Source organism: Podarcis tiliguerta (assembly GCF_965153285.1).
Source record: "Podarcis tiliguerta genome assembly, chromosome: 4".
Taxonomy (NCBI): domain Eukaryota; kingdom Metazoa; phylum Chordata; class Lepidosauria; order Squamata; family Lacertidae; genus Podarcis; species Podarcis tiliguerta.
Genome location: NC_139537.1, coordinates 25,320,413 through 25,343,587, shown reverse-complemented (window position 1 = coordinate 25,343,587; position 23,175 = coordinate 25,320,413). Strand labels below are relative to the sequence as shown.

General features: G+C 40.5%; 1 protein-coding gene across 11 annotated transcripts in view; it reads left to right on the top strand.

Annotated features, from left to right (window-relative positions):
- Nucleotides 1–23,175, top strand: part of FLT1 (fms related receptor tyrosine kinase 1) — a 482,624-nt gene that overhangs the window by 426,729 nt on the left and 32,720 nt on the right. For all 11 annotated transcript variants that reach the window (XM_083437024.1, XM_083437022.1, XM_083437023.1 and 8 more), the window contains 4 exons: nt 4,392–4,500; nt 6,543–6,833; nt 12,288–12,434; nt 15,875–16,006. In XM_083437024.1, coding sequence (XP_083293150.1) covers nt 4,392–4,500; nt 6,543–6,833; nt 12,288–12,434; nt 15,875–16,006 — 679 coding nt within the window. The remainder of the gene's footprint in view (nt 1–4,391; nt 4,501–6,542; nt 6,834–12,287; nt 12,435–15,874; nt 16,007–23,175) is intronic.

The window sequence follows — 23,175 nt, the reverse complement described above, 5'->3', positions numbered from 1 at the left end:
AAACTTGGAAAGGGTTCAGATAAGAGTCATGAGGAGAATATTATTTTACAAAAGAGACAGTTGGGGATGGTTTCAACACAATCTGAAATTTTATCCAGGGTGAGGCAATTCTGGAAAATACTACAGAGTATTTTCACACAGAAGCACAGTGACAGCCAGCAGAAGACACATGCTCCAGAAATATCCATGGCAGTGATTTGCATATGGTCCATTTTGTATTCACTTGTGCTTCCTCTTTTGGTGCTTCCTGGTAGTGTATTATATTGTTCTATGTGTCTAGGGGACAATTAAAAAGAAGAGAAGCATGTTCAAACTTATCTTGACTTAGCTGACTCAAGTGCTTTTTTGAGCAAATGATAGTGTTTTGGGGAAGAATAGTTACACATCAGGTGAAACAATAAATCAATAATCTAAAGCACGGCCAGGGATCTATTGCCAAAGATCTGCATGTGGACTTCTGCTTTTCTTCATGTGGCCTAATTCCATGTTGGTAGAGAAGCCTAGAGCAGAAGAAAGAGTGTAGAAAGTGGAGAGTGGAAGAGAGAGCTGAAACAGATGGATTCATGGAAGGAAAAGGGGAGGCAGAAGTCCTCTCCCAAGTCATCCACCCCTGAGAAGAAACTACAGATATCAGGGAACCAAATTCTGCATTAAACAGAAATGACAGAATGGACTTCCCCAAATCGGGTGCCAAATCATACATTTGTTGCCAACCCTAGTGGGATTTTCTACTTTTGTTTCAGGTTCATTAGTTCTTAAAACTATATTTGAACATATTTCTGATAAAGTTAACATACTTTTATGTAGAGCAGTAGAGATTCATTCAACTGGCACATCTGAACATTGGAGGAGGGATGATACAAAGATGGCAGTGACTAACTGCTTTTTTCTGTCATGAGTGATTCTATTGAAACAAAAGAAAAAGCTTTCATAGTTTTGAACTCGCTCTGACATTTAAAATGTTTTGGCAAGGGTAATGGTGGGTGGCTTACCAGCCTGAGTGTTACTATGGAAATTTCTCTTTGAACAGAAGTGATTTGGCAAGTTTGGTTCACCTTTGAGACTATTTGCGTCAAGTTTGACTATTGTTAATGCGGGATAGAAGAGATATCAAATTCACCTTCTAACCAAAGTTTGTTAGACTTTAGTGTTGCAGACGGAGTTAAGCAAAATCCAATTTAATCCTAACATGTAAAAACACGGGTCAAATTTCTCTGTGAGTCTATGCAAGAAACAAGTCAGAAGGTGACAATAAAACCTGAATAAATGTCTATGACTGCTCAGGTGTTTGGCTTTTCAGTATGTGTCTTACCATATTGGAATGAGACTTGTGTAGGCAAGAGTGTTTATATCGCAGCAGTGCAGAATGATTCCAGCATGCCAGGGTATGTTTTGTCTTTTTGTGCTATAAATTAACATGGCTTCTCCTTTATGGCTGTGTGTGCACACCATACATTGAAAGCACATTATTTCCCCCAAATAATCACGGCATCTGTAATTTCTCATCACAGAGCCATAATGCTCGACACCCTTAACAAACTATAGTTCCTAGAATTCTTGTGGGGAAAATATTGTGCTTTCAGTGTTGTGTGTATGCAGCCTAAATGCTGGAAGTGAAATCCCATTGGGATGGGATATACTGAACTATCAGGCTTATAGCCAGTGGTGTAATTGTAAATTTTGACATGCAGGAGATCATTGTGACAGTCTCCAAAGCCATGCCCAAAGGAGAATCCAAAAATACAGGCACCTGTGCTGATCCATTTTATGGAAATAATACTCCGTTTATCAGGGTCACCATGACTGCAGTCCTCGGTGGTGCTTACTTCTGACTGTGTAGGTTCAATGGGAAAAACATGATGACCTTTAACAGAAGTTCTTCAGCCAGCTGAAATGTATTTATTATTCATTTATTTTATAAATTTTTGAAACAACTTCTAAATGAGTCTCAAGACTATATACGTGAAAACAATTAAAAATAGCTTTAAAAACAGTGCAAAAAAGACACTTGATTTAAAACAATGCAGTATGAACTCATAATGTGTAGATCATTTCACCCAGCTGGAAAACCTATTGAAAGAAAAATGTATATTGTTTCCAGAATGGTGGAAACCTGTTGTGCCTTAAGAGGGATGCTGTTCCACGAAATGGGTATAGCCACACTGGAAACCCTTCTCCAAGTTACTGTGGATCAGGGTTCTGATATTTTAGGGACTTAGGTGGGCAACCTTCCTACAAACACAGTGACTAACTGGTAAGGGGTAAGGCAGTTTCTCAAGTAACCTGGCCCTGAGCTGCATCAAGTCTTATATGGACTAGTAGCAGATCAGCCAGTGTAGATCCCCCAAATAAGGTGTTATATGCTGGTAATAGTTTATTCTTACAACCATCCTTATTGCAATGTTCTGTATTAGCTGCAGCCTCTGCAGCAACCTCCAGGGTAGCCCCACATAAAGAGCATTACAGTAATCCAGCCTTGAGCCTGCTAATGCATGGGCAACTGTGGTCAAATTATTCATTTAGCTTCAATTAGAAATGCTAACAATCTTGCAAATAAGTGTTGCCATTTGAACTTCTAGTGTAAAGTAGCTCAATTATTTTCCTCATTCTCTGACTTCCTGCATGCTAATCTTTAACAAATAACATCGGAAAGTCTCATTGTCACCTCATTCATTTTGCCAAAACATGGAGCTTCTTCCAATTATCTTGGCACCCCAGGACATGCCTTCATTGCTACCTCTCTGGAAAAAAAAAAAACCTGGAGCTGTCCTCTCCCATGTGTATGCCCTCCACTGTTCTACTGCTTATAGCCACAACTGTTTCTTTTTACACAAAAAGTACTGCTGTTTTCTGAGAGGGCAAGAGGGGAACGGCTGAATTCCCAGACCAGTGGAAATATCAGCACGGCTAATAATGAAATCTGCATTCAGAATTCCAGAATGTATTTTAAAATGTCAACCAACTGTCATTTAAAAAACTTGCCCAGTTACATGTACATGAAAGATTGATTCTCTTAGGTGTGATGTTGAGAGTTTTATGTTACAAAATAATTGCTCCCATTGTTAGCTACTTGCTCTTCTTATCTGTGGCTAATCACAAACAAGGGAAACATTTGCTTTGTAAGCAAACCTTCAGAGCAAGAATGAGATCTATCCTTGAGGAAATAGCCAGAATACCAGTTTGAAGTATGCCACATCTTAGTATTTGAGTGTTAGCAAGATTATACAAGAGCTTCATTTAAGAATGGGTGTCTGTTCTCATTCCCATGCCCTTCCTGTTTTCAGACAAAATGAGATTTGTCCTCAGAATCTCCTTCTTACACTACCCTCTAAGTAGTGTTATAGAACAGTGGTGGCTAATCTGTAATGTTGTTGGACTCTGATTCCTATCAGCCTCAGCCAGCATGGCCATGTCTGACATGATGGAAGTTGCAAGCCAGCACCATCAGGAGGGTCACAGGTTCCCCATCCCTGTTATAGAAAATTTGATATATACTTGGCATGTCATTTTGTTTTTTTAAAAAAACACAAAGCAAAACGCCACCTGAATTACCTATATAACTGTGTAGCGCGGGGGTGTGATTCTTAATACCCACTGCAGTGAGGCAAGATAAAGTGTGGATAAACCCTCACAGCCTCAGGTACAATAAGCTGCTTCCAAACTCTGCTGTTGTAGGAAACAGAGAGGTGGGGGCAACAGCATCTTAGGGCTCCACACAAATGATTATAGTCTGCATGAGTGATGCCTTCGTGTCCAACATGTTGGTCCCAGGCTACCAGTGGGGAGGAGGGTGGCTGGTGAATGGAACCAAATGTACACTTCATCAGGATCAGACCTATGTCTGTGAGTCTTCTGAGCTCCTTGGCCCTTGGCCAGTGCCTGACTTGGCTGATTTTTGCTGCTGACCATGATTGCATCTAACATGTTAAAGCCAGGATACAAAATAGTAATATTTTATTTTTTTTAAGTTAAGAATTAACTTCTACTCTGTTGCACACATGTATCTACATTTTCCAGTATTTTTCTTGCCAACTCCCTTGGCTGGCTGAGTGACCTCTGGGCATCCTGTGGGGTACAGCTCACAGTGCCACACCTAATTTATTGTAACCTGTCATCAGTACATCATGAGAATGAGATAAATCCATGTTAAATCCTAAATGTTCAGCATATAATGATTCTGGAAATATAAAGGTCTCCTGGGTAAGCTGCCTTCCTGTTATGATTCCATTATTTCCTTGGCTTTATATGATGGTGGCACCTCCTAGTTGCTGCACTGCTTTTCACTGAATTAATGGAACAACTGAATTGTGTCAGTGTCAGTAGTCAGGAAGATCACTGAAAAATAATTATTAAAAACGGATAAGAACTAAAACTATTCTTTCCACCAACAGACTGCTAGCATGTTGATTGTGGCTGAATCCAGGTCATCCGGAATCTACAGTTGCATAGCTTCCAATAAAGTGGGAAGTGACGAAAGAAATATTAGTTATTTTGTAACAGGTGAGATATAATTAATGTGATATTAAATCATACAGCTATTGATCGACTACATTTTGACCCATTTCTGTTTGGAGGGGATAACTATAGTGAATGAAAATAACAAAAATTATAGGGTGCTAATAGATTAATCCTTATTCTGAAATTATTACTGGCTGGGAATTTTCTGTTCGTTACCAGCCGCCACCTGTGACTTGTGAGCTATTTTCTTCTTCCCCTTAAGGTATTATTACAAAATACCTTCAACATGGCTGGTTCACTTGTAGCTCCGTCATGTATGTTCACAGCAAGATGTGGGTCTCCGAAGTGAGCCTTGGTCTCACATGCCCTGCAAGAAACCAAATGCATGCTGGACTCGTATCCATGAACATACTGATGTGGATCTATTATGGGCTGAACTAAGAAATTACTTTGTAGCATGAGAAAAGCACTTGGGTGAATCCGTTCTTACAAGTTGTTATAACAAGCTTACCCTTTTCTCCTTGCAGTCAACTGCTCTTGCTGAGGGAGAAAAAACCCCACAAAAAACACCACCTTTAAACTAATGCCAGTACAAAATGCTGATGGCTGTGAACAAAAGGCCAGGATGCTAAAAAGGATTTCCTTTCAGTATATTCAAAATAGATACTTCAGGGCTAGACTGATTGCTAGAAGTTGTTAGCTTTTCAACAGCTTTCAAGTTTGTTCTCATTTGAAGACTGGCTTCATCAGAGAATGGCAGGAAGGGGACAGGAACATATCTGGGGCAAAAAAAAAAAGCCTTCTAGGGCCTGTAGAATGGACCAGATGAATATGTCCTGGGACATGTGTACATTCTGACCACAGGGTAGAAGCACTCGATCCAATATAAGCCTGATCCTTCCCCTATTTTTTGTGGTTGTTTTGCTGGCACACAGCAGGGCCATGGGTGTGTTTGCAATTACTGAGGGTGAGACAGGAACAGCACAGCCTTATCTCCTGGCTGACCAGTGTCACTAAAGGCATTTTATTTTGAGATTCCTGATGGTGCTTGGCAAAGATAAACAAAATCTTCCATCAGGAAACCTGGGAGCTATTTCCACAGGAAGTTTCAAATCACTACAGTAAATAAAACTCTTTTACATCATTCCAGCCACTCGCTATCCCGCTTTTCTCAGGCTTTAACAAATTCTATGAGGTGGTTATAAATCAGGAGTCTTTTAAAGAAGGAGCTTAGTGTAATGTCTTCTTCCAAAATCAGTTTGTTTCTTTTGTCTCAAAATAGAGCCTGTATACAAAATTATCTCTTTAAACTGGACAGTATTTTTAACATTATGATAGTTACTTTATCAACTGTCCTGTGATCTCTGGATGAAGGGTGATACAAATGTAATAAATAATTATAATAAATAAAGTGCACATTGTGTCAGGATTAGACATAGATATGTCACTTAGCTTTTGCTTGATCTTTGTGTGCAATAACTTGGTTTGTTCATTAGCTAAGTAACATTATATATATGGGAAAGGGAACCTGTAACCCAGCAAATGTTGTTGGGCTCCAGTTCCCATCAGCCCCAACCAGCATGGCTAATGGCCAGGGATGATGGGAGTTGTGGTCCAGCATATCTGGAGGCCCAAAGGTTCCCCCATCCCTGTGCTGGAAGATGTCACTTTCACATTAGGCTATATATTATGTAGCTCAGAATTTAGCTCAGTGCTTATAATAATTTAAACATAGCAAATGTAAACTAGAATCCATTTCAAATGCTCAGCTAATCAAATACAGGCATAAATATTGATCAGGCAACTGAAAGGGATAATCTAAAGTTATACAGAGGCTATAAAGGAAATGTTATGCATATATGATTAGACGCCAGTTTTTATTATAAAAGAGAAATCTGAAAATGAGTTTGAACTCTCTATAAATCCTCACAGTCACAAGGCCCTCACTCCTTTGAGAAGCTCAGAAACATGGATTCTTTCATTGTTTCCTTGGTAAGAAGAGCAAGAGTTAGCTTCAGATGAGTTTGTGTGGGAGAAGGTGGACTGTGCCCTATGAATAAAAAGTATGTTTTGTTTTTTGACAGATGTGCCAAATGGATTCCATATTAACTTAAAGAAGGCACCAATTGAAGGAGAAACCTTGGTGTTGTCCTGTTTAGCCAACAAATTTCTGTACAAAGACATTGCCTGGTTATTACCAAGGACAGTTAACAACCAAACAAGAATAAAAAAGGCAGCCACTAAGGAGTATTCCATTGGCCTCACTCTCAGCATCAAGAACGTTTCGCTTGAACATTCAGGCACGTACACCTGCCGAGCAAGGAACATATACACTGGAGAAGAAGTGCTTCAAGAGAAAGACGTTACAGTCAGAGGTGAGCACTGTAACAAAAAGGCTGTTTTCTCACGGATCCGCAAATTTAAGAGCGCAAGGAATGATTGTACAACACAACACAACATAAACCATTAAAGGACTCACTAAAAAGTGAAAGTTCTCTCATATAATCTCGATTGATTACTGCTGTACACTTCCAAAAAATGGGAGGTTTGGACATAGGAGGAGTAGCCATGCAAAAATGAACCAAAAAGAGAGAGAAAGTAAACAACAAACCCCCAAGCCTGGGCTTGCATTTGGCTCAGGAAGATATGTTCTGCTTTGACAAAGATATGGAAGTTGGGATTTGGAAGACTTCCCCATCCCCTGCACTGAATTTTGTGTGTTATGTTGTATTGTTCTTTGCAGTCTCCCACCAAGTGCTAATGAAAAACTTTGGACTACCTTCTCCTCGGCTTTGATATTCGACCTCCTCCTAAGTGTCAAAGCTGCATAAACTGAAAACACTTTTTTTAAAAAAATAGAAAAACTGCTGGCTTGGGTCAACATTGGACATTTTATAACTTAACTTTAAAGTGCAGAATAAGCACGGCTCAGTTCGAGAGATTGACTGGACTACAGTATTTTTTACTTTAATCTGCTCTTTGTGGATTTATAAATATTGCCTGCTGAGCAAGTTCTTACGCTTATTTATTTGAAATCATTTTTCTACACTAAATATATTAATCTTTTTTAAAAAAGAAAACCAACAATTCTCAGGGAAGGCTCTGAGGATGCAGAATAAGAAATAAAAATGTTGAAATAAGGCACAGCCCTCTTGTATTGTTTGCATGAATTAGAATATTTAAACCCACTAGAGTTGGACCCTCTTTCTTTGAACAAATAAACTGTGGTAGCTTTCCCAGTGCCCTCCCTTTGGTTCCCTTTCAAATAAATCACAGTGCTACTGTTAAAGGTGTGTTGACATCAGTGGGAAAACTCTTTCCTGATTCATTATGGTATAGTTGTTGTAGCTATCTTTATAAAGGAGAATCACCACATTTACCCCTATTGATGAGATTCCAGTCATCACAGAAAAATGTTTAATGTATTTGTCCAAATCTAAATTTAAAATTAAGGCTTTTAGGAGATATATATTATTTATACACATGCACACACCATTGCTTTTCATATGCAAATGATAATAGGATTTAACATGGGGATTTAAAAATGACTAAACTACTGATGAAGAATTAAAAGTAATTTTTGTTACTTTTAAGCATTCCTTGTCTTTCTATTTTGTGATTTTATTTCAAGGTGTTTCTGTGTATTATAAAATCTGTATAAGAAAGAAGTTACTATTTTTAATAGATCTGATAATTTTATTTTTTTACAATGCATATCTATTATATTTGGAGGGGCGTTCATTTATGATTAATTATTATATAGAATTCTTTTAGCCAAGCATGTGGGGATCACAATAGCGACAGCAAAAATGGGAACAAAAGTGGCTTTGCTATTAAAACAGAGGGTGACAACATGACAATTTCTGGTGCCTGAGAACTCACCCACCCATTTCCTCCTTCAAGGTAGCAGGACCGTGTCCCCCAGCCAAGCTTGTCGTTCACGTGGGAATTGCTTTTGTCAAGTGTGAACTGGTAAACAATAGCATTTCCCCATCATGCCAGTTATGTGGAGCCTAAAATGATTTGAAAACAATTAGCTACCTGGAAGTTGTCAGGGTAAAGAAAAGAATGATTGTTCCTATCTTGAAATTTCACCTATAGCCTTTTTGTATACAGTAGATCTTTTTTCAATATTACCATGATAGCTTCCAGAAACAATATGCATTCTGGCAAAGCAACTTTCTGCTGCTGTTTTTAATACGGTTACAAAGCCAATCCGATTATTGGTAACTGCATTCCAGTGACAGCAAGTGTATTTTACTGTGCATTCTTGGAGGAAAACAGGAAGAGAGAGCCTCATCTCTATAGAAGTTATATGTCAGAAAATATTTTATGGCAAGAAGTAGGCTGCAATGACAGGACTTTATGAATTTGCAGTAGCCTGAAAACTATAGTTTAGGAGTTTGAAGAAGCGAAAGAAGCTGCTGACCGTTGGATTCAATCCACCAAGCACTGATTGTGGGCCAGCTCCACAGGATGAATTGGAATAGCAAGCATATAAGCCTGATTTACAGTCTAATGGAAAGGTTAGAGCACAATACTCACCTGTGGAAACAAATAAAGGTTTATAGCAAATCCTAAGGAAAGGAAGGTATCCTGGCAATTCCATAACTTGGAGTTGGCCCAGAGCTTCAACAACCATGTGCTGAAATAGTTTGAATGATTGTTACTGCATCACCACCCATGTTGGAATGTATGAAAGAACCTCCATAATAATGTGTAAGAAAAGGGGCTTAGAGGAGTCCCTTTTTGCATTGTAACTGATGCATAGATATCACTGCTAATACTGATTACTGCAGTTGCACTGGAAAGGGATGGCTTTTGTTCTTTGTTGGATGATTTATAATTCCCATATATGATGTGGAGAATAATTTTAAATTACATTTGTATTTCTTTAAGTGCATATTAAAAGTTCAGATGTGTATTTGCTGACTTATCGGTCATTCAACTGATAATATAAGTTGCCTCATAAAGAGATTCAATTGTTAAATGAAATGAGCTGTGCAAAAAGGAGCCAAGATATGTTTAATGTTTTCTTTGTTGGTCATATTTATGTGAGGTGTTTTTTTTTCTGTCTCAGGGTTAATTTTCTTCTTGCTACTGAAGGCTTAGGTCCACCAATTTGAAGGTAGCAGAGGAATTTCTACTCCCTCTGCAATTCCATTCATGTTTCTGTAGTTAAAGAATACAGTCCACCATGACCTTCTGCTGTACTGAAATTTATACAGAAGTTCCCTGTCAATTGTATGCAAAATTGGCTAAATGGTTGCAAGTGAAATCGAAAAGAGGTTTCTACCCTAAGGTCAAATGAAAAGAAGCTAAGCTAGTTAGAAGTGCTTGTGAAAATCCCAGTCTGTTACATTCATAAAACACAGAAGTAGGAGTAAGGGAAAAAATGATTTCTTGCCTTAATCAAGCATTTCCAAATCAGCTAATTATGGCAATAGCCTAATAGAAAGTATGTGAAAAGTGATGCAACCTTATCTTTAAGCAAGAAAGCGTTTTTCAATATTGAAAACATGTGTATGGCTATAAACAAATTAAAATTAATCAGAAATAACATACAGACTTTGTGACATCTGTTTTTTATGGTTTCACTGTCTCAAGTGTCTTGGTTCTGCTGTTTTCTGTAGAAACCCATGGAACACAAAACTTACACACTGTATGTGGTTAGATTCATTCATCTTTTTCTCTTGGCAAACACATTTTCAAGTATCATGCCTTTATAGATAGTACTTTGGCAGAAACAGAAATTAAATAAATGGGCAACAGAATATAAACTTCCACAATCCATTGCAAAAAAAAGAAGAAAATGATGAGAAAACGTGGGAGGGTGTCTTGATCATTTGTAAAGAAGTGCTCTGTAACTACACTTCATACTAGTTTCCTAGTTATGCTGCACCAAGCAGTTTATAATTTAGCTGGACACAGGATCAGTACTACAATATTTGGCAGAAATTATGTTCAGTTACTGGGATTATTTTTAGAAACGATTTTTTATGTTATGTTTTTAACAGGCTGTATATAAAAGGACAGAAGGAAGCTTACAAAAATGGTTATTCTTTCAAATAATTGGTCTGTCATAATTAATGATAGAAAGCCTCATCAGATCTTTGTAGGAGTCCAGCTTTCCTACAAAGAGAGGAAAAGCCATTGTGTAGCCAAGTGAGCGCAGTTCTGACCTTGATCACATCACACAGGAGCATATTATTTCCAAAATGAAAAGAATCTTACCAACATCTTATTCTACCAATAAGCATTCTTTATTATCACAGTGAACATTTTCTAAAAGATTTCTGGTAGGGGCACCTGAAAAATGAACTAAAGGAACTTAGAGGAGAGAGAAGTCCAGGATCCTATAGGATTTTTCAGGATCACATGTGCAGTGAGTTATCTTCATGAGATCTGTAGTTAAATCAATTAACAAGAACAGGACATTTGAGTGGAAATGGGTTGTGTCACAATTGGCACAAGAAATATCAATCATAGAGAAATATCTTTGCTAGGTGGCTGTTCAAAACTGCTTAGGAAGAAAGAAAACCACAAAGGATGAGAGGAATGGCTGGAAGATAGAAAGCTAATTAATTAGATTAGTCTCTTTTTCATATTTATATTTTATGAGGTTGCTGCCTTAAAACATCCCACTGACTGGTGACTGACTGGGTAATCCACATGTGGAGAACAAAACCACATTATGCAGAGATAACACTGAAAACAATTTGATTCTATACTTGGTTCATGCGTGGAATTAAGGCACTTGAATTATATGCCTAAATGTGCTGGGCAGCCTATTATTAAAACACATTTTGTAACCAGATGTTACTAAAAGGGATGAAAAATGGTAAAGATACTCTGAGAGGTGCACAAGCTGCAGAATTTACAAAGCTCAATAAACAACCTCTCCAGTCCACTGAAGACTTCAGATTGACCTGTTGCCATGTTATAATGTTCACTTGTTTTTTTGTTGGCTATTTGATGTTGAACTAACCAAAGGCCTCTCACCCCAGGCCTGCTTGCACTGTTTAGTTTTCAAGTGATAGCTGTCATTATTTTATTATTATATTTATATTATATTATATTATATTATATTATATTATATTATATTATATTATGCAATTTATTTAAATGTTGCCCTCCACAAGACTCCTGGGAACTGTAGTTTTGTTAAGCGTACTTGGAATTATAACTCTGAGAGTGTAAACTACAGTTGTCAGGGTTCTATGGAGGAAGTAATGTGCTTTAAACATGCTTTAAATATATGGTGTGTATGCAGTCTAAATAATAATCCAAACCACATTCACAATACAGACAGACAGTACTCTATTGTGCTTTGGGTTGATGATGCTAGCAAATATTTCCAGAGTTGTAACACATTTCAAACTGGAAGGAGAAGCCTGCATTCTACTTTGTAGAGAGGTTGCATCAAATTTTAAATAAAAGCACCAACCAGCTTGCCTGATTTGTATTGTGCTGCCTCTTGTTAGTAGTGATTGATTATGGAGTGATACTGTCTACAGAACCAAGGTCTATTCCGGATATTATTTTCCATGTACCCAGAGAAACAACATGGACAAATTCAACAGGCACCACTTGATCTATTTTGAAACTCTCATTCTCTTGAGCTACTGCAGCAACTGCTTAGATGTACACTGTGCACGCATATATATATATATATATATATATATATATATATATATCACAGAAATAAGTATCAAACAACTGAAAAGGCTATAGCTTGTATACGGCAAGCAATTTTTATTTTAGTTTTTTTTAAGGAGGAGGTCACGGCTCTAGAAACATGCTAACTGATGTGTCAATGTGTTTTGTAGCTCAGGAAGCACCGTACCTGCTGCGGAACCTCACTGATCAGGTTGTCAACAGCAGTCACTCTGTTAGTCTGGAGTGCCTTGTTCATGGTGTGCCAGAACCTCAGATATCCTGGTTCAAAAACAACGCACAGCTACAGCAAGAGCCAGGTGAGTGCAGTACTCGCCATAATTTATTTCTAGATGACACAGTAACCTGGGGCCTGTTTTGCAATTCACATCTCTGGGCTTATCCACTCTTAGAACTAGATGGTCGTTGCTCCTCACAGCAACCTGAGTGCCTCTGTGAGTGATAACCACTGGTTAGACAGATGCTGCACTTATTCATGTTTGGACCACTGGTAGTTCATTTCAACAACGGAGTCAGCCAAAATATTTTGGTGCTTATGTAGAATATCCAAATTGCACTCTCATACAGGCCCAAGCTAAAAGTACAATAGACTGAGTACAGACCATTTGATGCTCCTTGATTGCATCCAAAATAAGCCATCTGAATCATCTGCTTCCCTCTTCCTCCTGGCAGATCCAGCTTTGATCAACGCAGTGACAATAGCACCAAGCCAGCCATCGCTGTTCCAAACACCATGCTATACATCTTGTTTGTTTTTATATGACAGATTTTTTTTAAATCCCACCCTTCAAAGAACATTTTCCAGGGTGGCTTGCAGAGAACAAGTTATGAGCAACTTCCTCATGCACTTCCTCTGTTGGCACCCTGCAATCACTGGAAGACCTGCCATCTGGAAGTGCCTTAAATGTACTTCAAGAATGCTTAGATCTAATGTGTTCTTGGCAGGCAAGTGTCCAAAGACCCTCCCAATAAAAGAAACCTGACTGCCAGCATATAAAAGAAACTCGACTGCCTCCATAAGTCTGACAGTTATCCTCAAGCATCCTGCTTGAGGGGCACCACATTGCCTCCCCTGTCTATAACACTGTGCCAGAGTTTGGAGAGCAATCTACTCACTAGAAAGTATAATTTGACATTGAAAAAGGTGGAGTATTGCTAGATTGAAGGCTCACCCTCCCCAGCCAGAAAATCCCTCCTCATGGAGAACTAGTATCTCAGTGACAAGCATTATAGCCTGTATTTTCCCTCAGATGCAAGTTTTCTATGAGCGGGGGGGGGGGGGGGGGCTGGTTTTGTTTTTTTTACTGAGGGGGGGAAATCCCCACTTAATACTGAAATGTACAGTCCAAAGATTTCTGGGCATGACCAAAGACTGCATCCCTGTCATTTATTTTATTTAAAATATTTCTAGACTGCCTGTCATCCAATAAATACAAGAATTATTATTTTTATAGTTCAAATACAGTAAGACAGCAACCATCAAAAAAGGGGGATAGAGGTTTTTAAACAGATGGACAACTACCAGGGGCACAGATTTCCTGCATTGGCAGAGGGTTGGATTAGATAACCGTTGAGGTCCCTTCCAGCTCTGTGATACCATATTCACTTCTCAAGCTTAGAATGCTTTATCAGCAGCATTGCAAACTATTATGTCAACAATATATCATTATTATTTGTAGAATATCAGCAATGTGCATTGGGCTTTATATGGGTGTATTTATGGAAACAAACAGTAAGAGCAACATGTATTATGGAGAGTGTGTTTGCTACTGCTTTGTAAAACATCCTCATACTATAAATGACAGCCATGTCTGTCTTGCAATTACATTATGATTATGGCCTACGTTGAGCAAAGAGGAGAAAGCAGCAACATCTGGAAGAGTCTTCTCATAGCATATTTCCTCCATGATGACCAGTGCCACACACCCCCACACCTATTTTTAGCTATTTAATAGCGTAAGCAACTCCTTAAGGTCAGTCTCCCCATACAAGAACATTTACAATTGTACCATTCTCCCACCCCATTTTCCCAGGCAGTGAGAAGCTCTGGGGGGAGCCACTACAAGGTCAGTTTCCTGGTGGGGGAAAGAGTTCAGTGTCTTGCGCCATGTGTGTAAAATCTATTTATTTACTAAATTTGTTGGGCAGGAAAGGGACAGCCTCAGACACACCCATACAGAGAGTGTGCTGATCGCAAAGTAGCTGCAGCTTGCTCAAAGGAAACAACGTAGGCTGAGATTCAAGTTGCAAAATCTCAGGGCTCTTCTAGACCAATGTTTCCCAACTGGGGGGGGGGGGGCGTATGGCCCCTTGGGGGGCCCCATGATGTTCAAAGGGGGCCACAGGTGAAAATTGTGTAAATGGGGGGCCACGGCACAAGACTAGGGCACCACAGAGGGAAGTGAAAAGTGAATTTAAAAATCCTGATTGGCTGGCTATCTGCTTGGCCAATCAAAAGAGGGTTGGGGGTGGCTGACCAGGGCCTAGCGCTCCATGGGTGCTTTCTTGGAGCAGTCCTTGTTTGTTTCTGGCAGGAGAGGGCAATCGCTGAGGCTCCTGTTTTGACCAGTAGAGCCCGTGATCCAGAACCCCCAGCTTAGGTAAGCGCAGTGGCAGGGTGACAATGGGTAGGGCTGTGAGAGCTGGAGCTGCTTGTTGCTGCTGCCAATGCTGGGCCCAGCCTGGGCCTGACTCTGCAAAGTGCGGGGTGCATTCCATCCCAGCGCCTAGTGGAGTGGGGCCGTTTGAAGAAGAGTTTGGATTTGATATCCCGCTTTATCACTACCCTAAGGAGTCTCAAAGCGGCTAACAATCCCTTCCTCCCCCACAACAAACACTCTGTGAGGTGAGTGGGGCTGAGAGACTTCAAAGAAGCGTGACTAGCCCAAGGTCACCCAGCAGCTGCATGTGGAGGAGCGGAGACGCGAACCTGGTTCACCAGATTGCTAGACTACCGCTCAGTTTGGTGCTGCTGAGCGGCTCAGAGCCCCTTGGCAGCATCAGGCAGCGTCAACCCAGCTCCACAAGGCACAGGGTGCAATCTAGACCAATGTTTCTCAACATTTTTTCTACCGTGGCCCCCTTCTGACCTTGCTTCCTTCCTGTGGCCCCACTGTCTTACTGGTAGAAAGGTCATCTTTCTAGTCCAACCGCCTGCAACGTAGGTCACTCAGCTAAAGCATCCATGACAGATGGCCATCCAACCTCTGCTGAGAAACCTCCAAGGAAGGAGAGTCCACAACCTCCTGAGGAAGATCCATCTTCCATGTATTATAAAAAGTAAACAACATTTATTTGACCCCGGTTATCTGACACAGAGGGGGAAACCTACAGATACAGTCCAAAAGGTGCACAGGGAGTTCTGTATATATGGGAGAATATTACAAAGCAAGTGGTCCTCACTAACCTGGTGCAGACTGGAAGCATCCTCAGACTTCTATCTCCTTTGTTAACTACCTTCCATTTTTCTTCAGCCTCCCCCCACCTCAAAGCAGGTGAGTGTATCACCAGTCACCAGAAGCTTTCAAGCTATTGACTTCCAAGTTATTACTGCCCATGAAATAAACCTCTTTCATTTCTAACTATAGAAAAAGGCTAGAAAACAGGTAATATCACAAGAGAATGCTTAGAATATGCTTTCTTTTTGGATTGCTTCCTACAGAAGATGATTCTGTTACACAGACAACCCTTCCTCTTTGTGCACTATTATAATTCATTTCAAATACTCCTCACTCCACAGGTATAATGTTAGGGCCAGGAAGCCAGAGTCTACTGATTGAAAGAGTGCAAGAGGATGATGCTGGACACTACCAATGTGTTGCTACCAACCTAAAAGGAACAGTGGAGAGCTCAGCTTACGTCACCATACAAGGTAAAGCATTGCATGTGTCTTATTTGATTTGTTTTTCCTCTTTGATCTGCTCAGAAGTCCCCATTGCTTTTCATGGAGGAGAACTTGCTCTTCCTGGAGGAACAGGTAAAGTGGCTTGTTGACTGTCTGCACTATTTTTCAAACAAAGCCTTAACTAAAGGAAATGCACTAGGTCACAAAGGAAGCCAAAGGGAAATGCTAGATCAGAATGTGTTTATACTGACCTGAAAATAAGCTTTGCTGCAACCCAAGAAACGTAGGGTCAGGGTAGAAGGAGGGTGAGTATATTTAGCCTCCTTCAAGACGTCGATCTGCTTCATTTCCTGTTCCAGTCTGCTAGAGGCCAGGATGAGATATATTTGTCATTTTTGTGTCTTTGATTTCGGCGTAGACTGAGCTGTCTGATCCAGCTTAAGGTTTGCCCAATTGATGGTACATTTAAGAGTTATTTTGCTCTTGTCTTAATGGTATTTAACTCTTTTTTTAGAAATCCTGCTGAGTTTTCATCTTCAATAACATATTGTATCAGTAAATCTCACAGTCTAACTGTGTGCTCCAGTTACAGTGAGATCTCTCTCTTCCTCTAAATATTTGGGCTACACTATTGAGCAACAGTGGCTAAAGAACCCAGATAGTCCCTCGGATTTCCACCAAGGTTCTAACTCAGGCATAGGGAACCGGTGTTGCTTCCCCTCAGAGGTTTATCAATCTTATCAGTCCCAGGCAGGATGGCCTTATCAGGGATTATGGGAGTTGCACACTAACAATATTGGAGTGAGTGGACAAAACAGGTTTCTCATCCCTGTTTTAAGGATGCAGTTTACATGATGCTCATTGATGAAAGGTAGGTGTTCCCTGTTCAGAAGGTACTTCCAGCAAAATTAAAGATCTACAGTATTAACCATGCTATTTTATGGGAAACAATTCATAACCGGAATAAAATTAATAAAACGAAACAAATGTGTAATGTGCCTTTCATGGAATCATAGAATTGTTGAGTTGGGGTCCCTTCCAACTCTACAATATTCTAGGATTCTATGGAAGGTACATTACACATTTTCGGAAGCATGAGGCCGTTGCTGAAAACGACCATTCTATGTATACTTTTACCATTCTAAAACACATAATAAAATTTACCTTATTTCCTGACCACATCCAATTTTCTATTTTCATGTCCCTGCCAACAGCAACCCATGGTGTAGGAATAGAGGAATGCAAAGGTGGTGGTGTCAGGAGGACACAGGGTACGTTTTACTGTGTGTTACAGCAGATGCAAAGGGGAGGAGTTGGTGGCAGCCCTGTAAGTGATGGGCAAAGGCCCCTCAACTCAATTTGGCATCAGTTTGAGCCCCTGAGAAGAGCTCTGCCTGGGAACACCCCAATTTCTTTTCTATTAATGTTTTTAATTGAATGTTATCAGGTTATATCAGCACAACCCTATCAACAAAAAGTCAAACCAAAGAACAAAAAAAGACTGGAAGAGGGTGGAGGGGATGGGTCGGCATGGGCATGGCCAAGGGGGGGCAGGGAGGAGCAGCTGCCCCCCTAAATCAATAAAGATACATAGCAAACCGAGGTTCTCCCCTCCTAACAAAAGGCCTGCTTCCCTGAGCAAAAGACCTGCCCCCCAAACAAAAATCCTGGCTACGCCCATGTAGGTCAGTGTTCATAGGTTTTACTTCTTCCACGAGTGTTCTGTTTATTATTTATTATTATTGGTAATCATCAACATTTCGAGTCCACACTTCACTGGAAGATGGCAGAGTAGTGTACAACAAAGTACAATGCATTTGACTGTGAGACCAGTGCCTGCACAATTCACACAGGAGTAATCCCAGTAGTTTCAGGGAAATTACATCAGTGGGTTGTCCCTATGTTTGACAGATTTGAAAAACAGTTTGTGATTCAAGCAGGAAGGAAACTGTCTGCCCTCCTTATTTCCTTTACAAATTATTTAGTCTCTCTGCTGATAGAACTAGGTGCTATTTTTGTATCAAGAAGAGATGAATGAAAAGTAGGACTCAGTTGAACTTTTTATAACCTCACTTACCTGGAAATAGGCCTTGTTGAATTCAATGGGACTTACATTTGAGTAGAAGATTGCACTGTGAATACCCTTGTCTAGCAATTATCTTAGGAGGCGGTATAATTGCTGTTACACATGTTAATATATTTTGTAAAGTTATTAACCATTTTCCCATTAAAGTAAGTTTTCAAATAAATTTAAATGAGATTTTAAAAACATACACGATGAAATCACAAAAATATTACAATTATACAACTGAACAGTAGCAAAATGGTTCATTTAGCAACCACACAAAGGTCTTGTGCGTAGCAATATTTTCATCCAGAAGTGTAAAGGAAGCAAGACATTGCTCAATGGATCTTCAGAGATAGGGAATTCCATTTGTCATCCTGGAAAAATGTTACAAATGGGGTGCCTCAGGGTTCTGTCCTGGGCACACTTTTGTTCAACACCTTTATAAACTTTCTCAAAAGTAAGTCATGCCAGACCAATCTGATTTCTTTTTTTTGATGGAATTACAAACTTGGTGGATCAGGGAAATGCTGTGGACATAGTGTATCTTGATTTCAGCAAGGCTTTTGACAAAGTCCCCAATTATATTCTCACAAGGAAGCTGGTAAAATGTGGGCTGAATGAGGTAACTGGTTCTACAGAAAGAACTAGCTGCACAAATATAAGAGTATAAGAGCTGCATCAATAGGAGTATAGCATCTAGATCAAGGGAAGTAATAGTGCCACTGTATTCTGCTCTGGTCAGACCTCACCTGGAGTACTGTGTCCAGTTCTGGGCACCACAGTTTAAGAAGGACACTGACAAACTGGAACGTGTCCAGAGGAGGGCAACCAAAATGGTCAAAGGCCTGGAAACGATGCCTTATGAGGAACGGCTAATGGAGCTGGGCATGTTTAGCCTGGAGAAGAGGAGGTTAAGGGGTGATATGATAGCCATGTTCAAATATATAAAAGGATGTCATATAGAGGAGGGAGAAAGGTTGTTTTCTGCTGCTTCAGAGAAGCGGACACGGAGCAATGGATCCAAACTACAAGAAAGAAGATTCCACCTAAACATTAGGAAGAACTTCCTGACAGTAAGAGCTGTTCGACAGTGGAATTTGCTGCCAAGGAGTGTGGTGGAGTCTCCTTCTTTGGAGGTCTTTAACAGAGGCTTGACAACCATATGTCAGGAGTGCTCTGATGGTGTTTCCTGCTTGGCAGGGGGTTGGACTCGATGGCCCTTGTGGTCTCTTCCAACTCTATGATTCTAAGATGGAGGACACTCAGGTTACCAGTAGTACATGTGAAAAGGATCTAAGGCTCTTTGTAGACCACAAGTTTAACATGAGTCAACAGTGTGATGCAGCAACAAAAAGCTAATACTATTCTCCGCTGTGGGTAAAACGTCAGTGCCTAGGACTTGCTGATCGTATGGTCGGCGGTTCGAATCCCCGTGGCGGGGTGAGCTCCCGTCGTCCGGTCCCAGCTCCTGCCCACCTAGCAGTTTGAAAGCACTCTTAAGTGCAAGTAGATAAATGGGGACTGCTTTATAGCGGGAAGGTAAACGGCATTTCCGTGTGCTGCGCTGGTGCTGGCTTGCCAGCTGCAGCTTCATCACACTGGCCACGTGACCTGGAAGTGTCTTCGGACGCCGCCGGCTCACGGCCTCTAGAGCGAGATGAGCACGCAACCCTAGAGTCGGACACGACTGGCCCGTACGGGCAGGGGTACCTTTACCTTTACCTTATTCTTGACTGTATCAACAGGAGTATAGTGTCCCAATCAAATGAGGTAATAGTACCACGCTATTTTTCCTTGGTCAGATTCCACCTGGAGTACTGTGTCCAGCTCTGGACACCACAGCTTAGGAAGGATATTGACAAGCTGGAACATGTGCGGAAGGGGGCGACCAGGATGATAACAGGCCTGGCAACTAAGCCTTATGAGGAGCAGTTGTGGGAATTGGGTATGTTTAGCCTGGAAAAGAGGAGACTGAGAGGAGATATGAAAGCCATCTTCCACTATCTCAAGGGTTGTCAAATGGAAGATGGAACAAGCTTGTTTTCTTCTGCTCCACAGGGTAGGGCCTGAACCAATGGGTTCAAATTACAAGAAAGGAGATTCCAACTAAACCTTAGGAAGAACTTTCTGATGGTAAGAGGTGCTAGAGAGTGGAACAGACTCCCCTGAGTCTATCTCCTTCCTTGGAGATTTTTAAGCAGAGGTTGGATGGCCATCTGTCATGTATGCTTTAGTTGTGATTCTTGAATTCCAGGGTCTTGGACCAGATCACCCTTGGAATCCCTTCCAACTCTACAATTCTATGATTCTATGATTCTTACTTGCCTAGAGGTTGGAGATATATGTGTACATGTGTAGAAGCCTCTGACTTTTATGTGGGTGGAATGTAGCTCACTGTACAAAGGTAAGAGTCTCATCCATGCAACCCAAGTAACCTTAGGCAACCCAATTGATTTCATAAATTGGCACCTTGTTATGCAAATTGACTTGAACATTTCAAAATGGATTGTGAAACTCACTGCAGAGGAAGCTCAGGAAACTGAAAGAACAACATTATGAAATGGAAACTGTAGCAAACTGGTAGGTGTTCAATATGATTCCTCATCTTCATTTCCTTTCTATAACGCTTTACCTTTTTAAGAAAAAAATCTCAAAGTGGCTTACAACCTACATTAAAGCTTCAAATAAAGCAATTCAGAATAACACACATAATTTACAGGAAACTAAAATATTATGTTAAAGAATTCAAAATAAAACATTACGAAAGGTCAACTACAGAATGCACATTTAACACAGCAAAGTTTTTTTAAAAAAACTTAAACATTTCAAAAGAAAACATTATTAAAGGAAGTCCAATATAAAATGCACATTAAAAACAGCATAAGTAGCAGACAATATTTTTTTTTACCATAAGCATAGAAGACATCAAGAGTCAGGGCCAGATCAAGTAGTACCTCCCAGCTGCAATCTTGATCTCAAGAAAGCTGAATGAACAGTCATGTTACTATCAAATTACATCCCAAGTCTAGTCCAAATCTGGTTTAAAGGTAAAGAATGATAAGAAGGGAGAGAGAGCAAGGGCCTTGGAAGTTGCCCATCAAGGCTTTGCACCTGGATAGCAGACCGAACAGGCACACAGGTCATCTATAGTGAGGGGTATTGTATTTCTATTTAAATTATAGTATATTGTTTCTACATTTACATAGACTTACAGAATGTTATGCAAATCTGTATCTCTTTCCCTTGGTGATGCTTTTTTGTGATGTCTTAGCAGCCTCCCTATTAGATGCTTGTGATTTATATGGAACAATAGGCTGGCTCAGAAAAAGGCTATTTGTTTACATGGCTGGGAATTAATGTCGGCTGCTACCTCCCTTAATTAACACTCAGGAATTATTATTTTCCTGCTCTTTATGAGAGGAAAATGGGATTTAATTTAAATATCTGGCAACCAATAAGGCTCAAGTTATTACTTTGCCGAGATCCTGCCTTGGAGATGTAGCTACTAAAAGCTGAAAGATATCCAGAATGTGAGCAGTGGTTTGAAGACTCGCTTAAAAACAAGCATCACGGGCCTTCAGGCTAGCCAAGGACCCCACAAGGAAGACATTAATCATCCCTCTTTCCTCTGCCAAGACTGATGCTGAGCTGGGATGCCTGAGCAGCAAGAAGAGAACCTGGGAAATCATGTTCCAAACTAGTTCTGCCAGCCATTTCTTCTTTGTTGCATGCTCTTATTAAGTCCTAAACTGGAATGACATTTGAAGAGAAACTTAGAGTAAGAGGCATGGAAGGAGTTTTTGCAGAAGTACTTTTAGGACACAAGCTGAAACTTGTGTTTTGCTTGTAAGAACTGAAGCTGTATTTTGTTACAGAAATATTTATGGTGATTGCAGGAAATGCATGGAGGGAATATTTTGATGCTAATATTCCGGTGCAGCATGTTCATTGGCTTCTAATATTTTCCAGATTTAGGCTCCTTTGGTTGTTTGAGTCGATCCATTCCCCTTCACCGTATTTCCTTCATATATTGATCCGTATGTTTTCCTGAGATGTTTTCAGGCTTTATTTAACCTAGCAGAACCACTTAGGAAAGGGCTGCTGTTGTTTTTGAGATGGGCAGATCTCACCCACACTTCCACTTGTCCTGTGCCTAGAAAGGATGGGTCCGAGCGATTTTCTGCCCCGAAGCCACCAGGGATGATTCCATTATCTTACCAAAACCCTCAAATCATCTGAGTGTCAGTCGTGCAAGTACAGCAAACTGATAATATATCAAGGTCAAAGCAAAAGACATAGCAGTGCAGATTGAGAGAAAAATGAACTGATTTTAAAGAAATTCAGAGAAAAGAAGGTAGTTAAAAATCTGTCTTAAAAGCATAAAAACAAAAAAGGTAAGATTTATTGATGTCATGGACTGGCTAGACACCGAGGAATGGTGGGAGGCACAAGCGGGGGAACCCTAATGGAAGAAGACTCAGAGCCCAGAGATTGGTGGTGGGAAAATGATGAGTGGTCAGAAGGAGAAGAGGGAGGATACTCAGAGGAGGAAGTGTTGGAAGCTGAAGAGTGAGCATGAAGAGTCTGTGGCAGAGAGAAGTCCAGAATAAGAATCAGAAGTGGAGGCAGGAGAGAAGGGAGGCCAAGAGGCAGAGATGAGTCAGACTGGTGAAGAAGCCAGGATGTCTCCCCATCCTGCTGTGACAAGCTCCTCTCCCCCCAGTCTCCCAGGACCAGGAGAGGTATGAAGTGGGAGAAGCAAAGACAGACATGCTGCTGTGGCCTCTGATTGCTTGGGAAGGACCCAGGAAAGGAGGAGACTTAGACAGCTATGGGAAGATGGGGACCTTCAGTCTCCACAAGTGCCTCGGAGGGGGGAGACCTGCCAAGAAGAGTTGCTGTGCTCATTAGGCCTGGCACTCCTGAGCAGACCTTGTTTCTTCTGATAAATAGTTAACTTCACTTACTTTGTGTGATTTATTGCTGGCTGGCTCCATGACACTTACTCCAATGTATTTCTACTCTGCTTGACTGATAATAAGATACCTGGTAGGAATCTCATGTTATTCAAAGAGTCTTTCTCTTTTAAGTTACTTCAAAGGATTTAAATGGTGGGCTCAGACGGGAG